Source organism: Glycine soja, chromosome 15, assembly GCF_004193775.1.
Source record: "Glycine soja cultivar W05 chromosome 15, ASM419377v2, whole genome shotgun sequence".
Lineage (NCBI taxonomy): Eukaryota > Viridiplantae > Streptophyta > Magnoliopsida > Fabales > Fabaceae > Glycine > Glycine soja.
This window is the reverse complement of record NC_041016.1, coordinates 18,202,045-18,211,193: the sequence shown is the minus strand read 5'-3', so window position 1 is coordinate 18,211,193 and position 9,149 is coordinate 18,202,045. Positions and strand designations below refer to the sequence as shown.

At 35.4% G+C, this 9,149-nt stretch overlaps 1 protein-coding gene across 1 annotated transcript; it reads left to right on the top strand.

The window, feature by feature from the left end:
- The first annotated feature begins 519 nt into the window (after positions 1-519).
- On the top strand, positions 520-8,920 carry LOC114388324 (AT-rich interactive domain-containing protein 4-like). The gene is made up of 15 exons (XM_028348743.1): positions 520-1,181; positions 1,298-1,489; positions 1,581-1,634; positions 2,092-2,180; positions 2,529-2,799; positions 2,920-2,976; positions 3,573-3,604; positions 3,868-4,003; positions 4,098-4,271; positions 4,674-5,240; positions 5,409-5,546; positions 5,635-5,733; positions 7,102-7,202; positions 7,303-7,393; positions 8,493-8,920. The coding sequence occupies exons 1-15, from the start codon at positions 1,023-1,025 to the stop codon at positions 8,586-8,588; spliced, it is 2,256 nt and encodes a 751-aa protein (XP_028204544.1). The 5' UTR covers positions 520-1,022; the 3' UTR covers positions 8,589-8,920.
- Positions 8,921-9,149: the final 229 nt, after the last annotated feature.

The window sequence follows — 9,149 nt, the reverse complement described above, 5'->3', positions numbered from 1 at the left end:
CCGTGAGAAAGAGAAAAAGAATTAAGAAAGCACCGGATGTTGAAGTAAGTGTGCGTGTGACGTTATTCAGTTCTTTGAACCAAAGCATGAAAAGAAAAGAAACAACCAAGTTGCAAATCCTGTTTGTTTGAGTAAAATTTATAATATCCCTATGATGCCGGTGGCATCGTCATCCCTAACGTCCTAAGTTTTCAAAAGTTGTTATCGAATAATGTGTGAAAGACATTTTCTGTTCCCTTTTTTTTATAATGACAACAACAATAAACTTTTATCATTTTCCCTCACCCCCTTATTCTATTTCCCTTGGATTTTATTATATCAAAAGGGTAATCTAATCTAATCATATCATATCATATCATGATCGTACATAAAGGGTGCGAATTTAATGTTTGAATTGTAATTGTAATTTGCAATATTATTGTATTTGTTTCAGTTATAGGTTTACTTTGACTGACCAAATCGGTGTTGTGGTGTCTGTGGAGAGTTTGGGACTGTGCCGAGACACAAAAAGGTCTTTGATTTTGATTTACAATTTTTTTTCTCTCCAATTAAATACTTTTGGTTTATTATTATTATTTCAAGTTATAAATGGGCTTTTGGTTTGGTGGATGATAGAGGGTTATTTTTGTTCTAATGTTGGTCATACGATAGAGTTCCCTATTTTACTTTCTTTCTTGACTTTGTGAACATTGATTCGATTTGGGGGTGTGGATTTTTCTTCTGATTTCTTCGCCAAGTTCGGGTTTTGACCAATTGGGTCGCTGATTCTCGCCTCACTTTGATCTGGGTCGTTCCCTTTTCTTCAATCTCAGTTGTGCTGTTGTTCCCAATTCTTGAGGGACAAAGGCTGAAATTTTGATTCCTACCTTCTTTTCTGGGTTTGATTTGTTATCTTTGAGAGTCGTTAGAGGCATTGGGGTGGGGAGAGTAGAAGAAGCTATACTAGTAGTGTGGTGTTAGTTGTAACAAGTGGTGGTGTCTTTTTCTTTCTGATATATGTATTTGGAGGAGTTTGGTTACGCATGATGTTGCATTCTCAGGGTGTGTCAAGACATTGTAGTCTCCTTGCTGTCCTGAGTGGTAAATCACGTGACATTAAGCAAAAACAGAAGCAGGGTACTGCTTCTGAGGATCAATTTCCTTATCCCTTTCCAGAACTTTCTTCCTCTGGCCGTCTTGAGGTGACCACTGAGTTTCCATTGGTGTAATATTTTGTTTTGTTTTCTGTTAACTGTTGGCATTGAGAATATTTTTATTTATATCTGAAGTGGAATTTTAACCTTGTGTGTGAATTCAGGTCAAGGTATTGACCAAACCTACGGCTGATGAACTCGGTCGATCTCTTGAACAACTGCAGCCGGATTTTGTTTACCTGCAAGGTCAGCAGCTTGAAGATAGCGAGGAAATTGGGCCTCTTGTATGGGAAGATTTTGACCTGTCTGTCCCAGAAGCCTTGTGTGGATTGTTTTCTTCCAAAATACCTAATACTGTGAGTGTTGTGTGGATGATTTTGTTTCGTGATTGTTTGACACGGATAATGTAATGTTTGATGACCAATCTATTCCATGATGTTGCTGCAGGTTTATTTGGAAACTCCTAAGGGAGAAAAATTGGCAGAGGCACTCCTTAATAAGGTCATATTGATAGCAGGCAATCTAGAATTTTGGTTTTAAATTATATTAGATATGGAAACTAAGTTGTGTTAGTTTAAATTAATTAATGAAGTGGTGGTTAAACCATATTTACATGATTCGCTAGTTTTCCCCAAGACTGCAAAGTGGTAATTGCATCCCAATTCAGGGTACTGGTACTCCCAAATTAGCGTATGGATTATGCAATTTTTAATTAGAGCATACTGCAAACTTATACAACATGCCTACTAACTATGTATAGTGCATACCCCCCACTTACCAATACTTTGTAAGGCCACATACTGTGTACCAGTACCACCAGAGAGTATTGCGAACCTGGTAAATATGGGTTAAACTAGCTGGCTTAATGAGAACTGTAAAGACCCTACACTCCAATATATTGGTTTTTAAGTTCCTTTACTCGTGAAAAATATTTAAATTAAGGTTTTTTGTTTTGCAGGGAGTTCCATACACTATCTATTGGAAAAATGATTTTTCAAAGTATGCAGCTTCACATTTTCGACATTCTTTTTTCTCTGTGGCACAGAGGTATAGTCATCTATTATCTTGGCTGTCATGCTTTACATATATCAACAATTCCTGGTTGTGCTTCTGTTTTTCAAGGGTAGCAATAAATGACAGTCACCAAACTTCTTACTGTCTAACTTTGGCTTTTACCAATGAAGCAATGAGACGATAATATGTTTTGGAATTTCAGTATTTTGGTCTATGTAATTTGCAATGTGGCAAGTTCCAACAATTGGACACAGTTTTCTTATTTTTATTTATTTATTATTATTTACTTAGGTATTGGTTAGAACATACTTGTTTAATCACTATAACATGCCTGTATCTTCCAATATTATGTTTCTAATTGTTGATATTATGCATTTGTAGTACATCCAGCCATACATGGGATGCTTTTCAGCTTGCTCTGGCATCTTTTAGACTATACTGTGTACAAAACAATGTCTTACCTTCTAACAGCCATAAGGGTGCTGGAAAGCTTGGGCCACAAATTCTTGGGGTTCCTCCCAACATTGATGTCAGTCCATGTGTAGCAGACATGAAGGAAGAGGAAGGTTCACCGGAGACTATTTCTTCTGTAAAGATATATGATGATGATGTGAACATGAGATTTCTTATTTGTGGAGTTCCCTGCACATTGGTAGGCCTGGATAGCTTAGTTACTTAATTTTCATTAAGTTTGTTATTGCTAATAGTTCTTCCAATGTGACCTACCTGTTATAAACTGATTCCATTTCTTTTACTCTCTTTTCTTCAAAAGGATGCTTGCTTGTTGGGGTCATTAGAGGATGGACTCAATGCTCTTCTATTTGCAGAAGTAAGTTTGTTGCATGTGTTTACTTTGATTTCTTGGTTTATCTGCTATTGCTTTCTGGTTGCTAGATCATTCCTTTTTATTTTTTCCATACAAAATTTCAATATGTGGCCCTTCAAACAATTTATAGTAATTACTATAGGATAAGTTGTGATGAAATTCTGCATGCTTTCCCTTTAGAAGTGTTGTATTGAATATAGTTTTATCTGACATGTAAGTGATACTGTCATATTGAAGAAAATAGTCAAGTCATACGACAATTTTTCACCTTGTTTAGACAAAGTAACCCTCATCCAAAACCAAGTCTATGTGCCAAAAGATGCAATTGTATTTCCTAAATTCATTACTTTAGTCCCTTAGCTTGCAAAGCATCATTCCATTTTGGTGCAAATGGCAGTGAAAAAAGACTAAAATGAATGAATTTTTTCCAAGTTAGGAACTGAAATGAGGATAGGTGAAGTCAAGGACTAAAATAATAGACATTTACAATCTCAGGGACTAGAATTGGGGTTTATTACAATTTAGTGACTATAAGTGTTTCATAGATTTTTTTATTACTCATGTATATTTCTCTTTTTCCATTCTTGATTTTTTTGCAGATACGTGGATGCAAACTTCACAACCGGACAAGGTATTTTGATGGTTCCGACTTCTGAGTGTTGGTGCATGTGTTCTATTATCCTTTAGCATTCAGTGGAAAATATGCTTGTTTGACTGGGGTTTTATTATTGACTGTCAAACACATCCACATATATAATTATTTTAGGAGTATTAATCGTTTAGTTTGGAACTATTATGGGGTTTATTTTATTTATTATTTTTATTTGTTTATTTTTGCTTTTATCAGCATCTTATTCTGTTTATTAATTTCTTTTGCTGTTGTATATTTTATAGTGCAACACCACCACCTCTCCAGGCAGGAACATTCTCACGTGGTGTAGTGACTATGCGTTGTGATATATCAACATGTAGTTCTGCTCATATATCACTTTTGGTGTCTGGTAGTGCAGACACTTGTTTTAATGATCAGGCATGGGTGAATTTGCTGCCAGTGTTTGACATTTTACATATATGATCTTTTAAACTTTTTACTTACCTATCACTTATTTTGGGTATATCCTCAGCTTTTGGAGAATCATATTAAAAAAGAGCTGATTGAGAAGAGTCAACTTGTCCAGGCATTTCCTAATCATCAACAAAGTAAAGCACCTTCATCCGAGCCTCGAAGATCAGCCTCAGTAGCGTGTGGATCTAGTGTGTTTGAAGTTTGTATGCGAGTTCCTGCATGGGCTTCACAGGTTAATTGTTGTTTCTCAAGGTTTCGTCTGTCGGATATAGCTTTCTAAAATATAATTTAATGGATCTTAAAAATTATTTTTAATCAATGAAAGGGTCTAGATGGAGGCTTTTGCTAAAGATATTTGTGACTTCTGCTTTGCCATTATATTTTCCAGTTGACTGGTTTATGTATTTTAGTCCAATTGTTAGGCCTATAACAGTAGTTTGTTTACTTTGTTATTGTTCCAATTGTTCTGTTTTTCACGGAAGTGACGGAACATATGAAAATAGCCTCCACATTGTATTGGCTTGATCTTTTAGCAATTTCATGCTGTAATGACATGACCCTTGTTAGTTCTTTTTTTCTTTTTGAATAATGAAACCTTATCTTTTGATTAATGGTTTTTGATATTTGTGCACAGGTTCTGAGACAGCTTGCACCCAATTTGGCATACCGCAGCCTTGTTATGTTGGGAATTGCTAGTATTCAGGCATTGCCAGTTGCATCTTTTAATAAAGATGATGCCGAGCGCCTTCTTTTCTTTTGTACTAGGCAGGAGAAAGAAAACTGTCCTAAGGATCATGTTTTCTCTGGTATTCCAAGTTGGCTGAAGCCTCCACCACCCAGTCGAAAAAGATCTGAACCATGCTCTAGTTCAAAGTCTATTAATGCTAGTGGCCGGGGAGTTGAAGCTATTGGCAGTCATAGACAGAAATTTATTGTTGCTTCTATGAGGCCAATCCCTCACTCTAATAGACACAAGATTCTCCCCTTTTCTGGATTGTCTGAGGGTACAAGATATGATGGAGACCATGGAAAATCAAATCTACCACTTGCTCTTATTAAGCATAATGTTTCAGGCCCTACTTCAGTTACAAATAGGAAATCTGTGTCGAATTCATTTCAAGCTCACCAGATTATTTCTTTGAATCCACTACCTATGAAAAAGCATGGTTGTGACAGAGCTCCAATACGAGCTTGCTCTGAGGTGATTTACACATTTTCTATTGTTGACCTTTGCCACTTCCATTGATTTCATGCCCTGTTTGACCCTAACCCAGTGTCAAATATTGTATTATCAAATTATCAATGCATTTGATGTCAAATCTAAATCTAAGTTTTTCTTTTTGTTTCTCCCTGATACATTTTCTTGCAGGAGGAATTCTTGAGGGATGTAATGCAGTTTTTGATACTTCGGGGGCATAATCGTCTAATTCCGCCTGGTGGACTTTCTGAGTTCCCTGATGCCATTTTGAATGCAAAACGCCTTGACCTGTTCAACTTGTATAGGGAGGTAGGAGATTTGTATACATAAAGCTAAATGCATACTGCATAGTAGTGTAAAAAGTAAAATCTGTATCTAAGACACTTAAGCATTTCAGGTGGTTTCAAGAGGAGGCTTTCATGTTGGAAATGGTATCAATTGGAAAGGGCAAGTTTTCTCAAAGATGCGCAATCATACTATGACAAATAGAATGACAGTATGGATCCTGATCTTATTTTTGTATTTCCTTTATCATGACATTTCCATGCATTATATCCATATGTATAGGCTGATATCATTTTCATAAAATTGGCCTACAATTTTACTAAAGTACAGATCATTCCCCTCTTGTTAGGTGTTCATATTGTTCGAATTTTATAGGAATGAATAGTAATTCTTTCTTATCAGGCATCTTACACTTTTTGTTGAGATGGACGTTCCTAATATAGTATATTTTGCTCATATGAAGCATTCCGTTGTTTATCTTAGTTGACAACTGTGGTATACACTACATTCTTTAAAAATATTTAGGCAACTACTGCATCGTATCCACTGCTTTTTCATGATTTCTCAAGTATTAGGATTGTGTTCATATTCTCACATTTCCTTCTCCTATTCTGCCTTTTGCATTAATGATCTCCCATTAATTGTGGGGAGGTCTGTAATTTTTCCATGCTGGGAGCTGCTTTATTTTTTCTATTGTGTTAATTTTACTATTTTTTTTTTCCATTGGCAAGATGACAAAAGTTGATTTCCTGGCTGTATTTTATCTGAGAATCCAGTGATCCCTGAAAAGTGAAATTCAATCGATGTAGTAATGCACTAGTGAGTGCCATTATAAGTATTAAGCTCTGTTTGCAGATGCCGAGTTAGATTTGGTGTATCCAAGGAACCAAATACTCATTGTGCTATAATCACTTACAATGCAAGTTGCATGATCCATTATCCGCTTTGGTACGGCAATTAAGCCAAAGCAGTATTATGTGACTCCTGCCTTTTGCATCAGAGTAATATTTGAATTGCATATGTTTCATTTTTACAAAGTGAAAAAGAAAATAAGGAGGGCTCATTACTTCAACTAGTCCCCATGTTCTTCAAATGGATCTCTTAGTTGTTGCGAGGGTTGCCCAAAGGCAATATATAAGGCATACCCAGTAAAACTTACAAGTAAACCAGATATAGAGATGGCAATTAGGGTTGCTGTTTCCATTATTAGAATTCTAAAGTTTCAAGATCACAATAGATCTATAGGATAAGATCCTTATATTTACAGCGAAATGGTATACAAAGTCAACAGATCTAAATGAATAAAAAATAGTATTTATGGTTACGCAAACCATTGAGGATAATTCTAGATCTGGTCCCAGACGAACTGTTGTAGGGGATTTATTGAATTACCTTGTGGACGATTTTATGTTAAGTTTATAGAGCTTTATAATAAATGGGATATAGCATTTCCCTTTTAGTTGTGTTTTGCAAATACTTGCTTTGTGCATGTACTACTTTCTCAGCTTTTCTTGGAATAATATTTGAGATCCACATTCTATGCATTCTTGGAGACATTGATAATTCTTTTTTCTATCAGGGGGTTGGCAATACACTCAAAAGACATTATGAAACTTATCTCTTAGAATACGAATTATCTCATGATGACGTAGATGGAGAGTGCTGCTTGATGTGTCACAGGTCTGTCTCTATGTCTCTGGTCTCTCTTTATATCTATAATGTGGAGGTGGCCAAGTTCTGTCTTATTGACTATCATTTACCTTTCATGTCGGGGTAACAGTAGTGCAGCAGGTGACTGGGTGAACTGTGGTGTATGTGGTGAGTGGGCTCATTTTGGCTGTGACAGGCGGCAAGGACTTGGAGCATTTAAGGTATTACTAAATTTTGACTTGAGTGAATGCCTGGTTAACCTAATGGGTAAAGATTAAAGAATTGCATGATTAGTAAAAGCCCTTCAAAGAGAGAAAACTTTCTTTTAATTTTTTGGACCCTTTGCAATTTAAAACATGCATATTGTTAGGATATAGGGAGAAGGGAGAGTTAATTAAGATAGTTAGACTATTAATGAGTTAGTTAGTTAGTTAGAGGGGTTTATTAGATATATATAGGGGAAGAAGGATAAGAGAGAGGGAGATTTTTTGTCATTGTAAATTGAGCATTAGCTCTTTGTGAAGGGGAAACCCTTGGAGCTAATGCTCAATTTACAATGACAGAAAATCTCCTGCTCTCCTATCCTTCCCTATTTATATCTAGTAAATCCCTCTAACAAACTAACTAACTAACTCATTAATAGTCTAACTATCTTAACTACCTCTCCCTTCTCCCTATGTACTAACACATATCGATGTAGGTTAGTCTTTTCTGTGATGTGGTTGCTTTTGTTGTTCCTTTGGGTGGGTTATTAAATTGCAAGGAAGCAGGTTGTAATGTTTAAGCATGAAGCTAGTAAGTTTTGGCTTCTTCTTATAGGCAATACTTAACAAATTTTGGTTGGATTCTTTCCATGTACATTGGTAATACCAGGTCAGGTTGCAACAAATGGTTGCAGATGCTTGTGACTTTGTGTTTGATGCATTAATATCAGCTACTGTCTTTGTTTCTTTCAGATGGAAACTGAGAAAAGAAGATGCTTGTAACACATTCTATTATACTATTATTGTTTGAAATTTACTGAGGATCCCATTGCCTATTTAATGAGTCTTGTGATTTTTAGATTCTCAATAAATTTCAGCCAATAAAAAAGTATGTTTGAAAGAGGTGTTGTTAGCATTTCTTAAGTAAAGAATAATCACATCTGAGAAATGGAAACAACTCAAACAAGTAAAGAACAAATTGATATCCATTTCCCAGATTGTATCCAGTGTCATTCATCGTATGCAGATAATTTGTGCATAGTTATGTGATTAAATTTTATGAAACATGAGATGCAAACTATATAATTATTTTTGACCAGTGTATAATGAATGGCAGGACTATGCTAAAACCGATGGGCTGGAGTATGTTTGTCCTCGCTGCAGTGCGTTAAAATTCAGTAAAAAATCCCAAAAAACTGCAAATGGTTATTAAAACTACAGGTCAAACAATGCTATCCCAGAGCAAATTGTACATGGCAAGTGTTAGATAGATTTACTTACACATCCGTTGTGCTGGGACCCTTGTCTCAATTGGTAAGGGTAGGATCTAAGTACTGTAATTGTTTCACTTATGTTAAAGCTGTAGAGTTTTGACATGCTATGGTCACCTCACATCTGAAGCATGCGTATTTTATTTGGTCAAAGGTACCCATACCTAGTACAAAATGGGGGTCGTCTTGTCGTACACCTTGGGTACACTTAGGTATTCATTGCAATTATTATTATTATTTTCAAAATTTGTAGGCTTCTTGAGTATGACATCAATGACACTATAACCCTTGTTGATAAGCTTCTCAATAAACTTATAGGAGCATAAAATAAAAAGAAACATGAAATAAGTTTTTTTTTATAAGTTAAAATTAACTTATACATGATCTAATTTGTACAAGAACCTGTGTGTCTGATATGTGCATTAAACTTCCAAAAGCTTATTTTTAACTTGTGCATAAATTAATTTTAACTTATGAAAAAACTTATTTTATTTTTGTTTCTT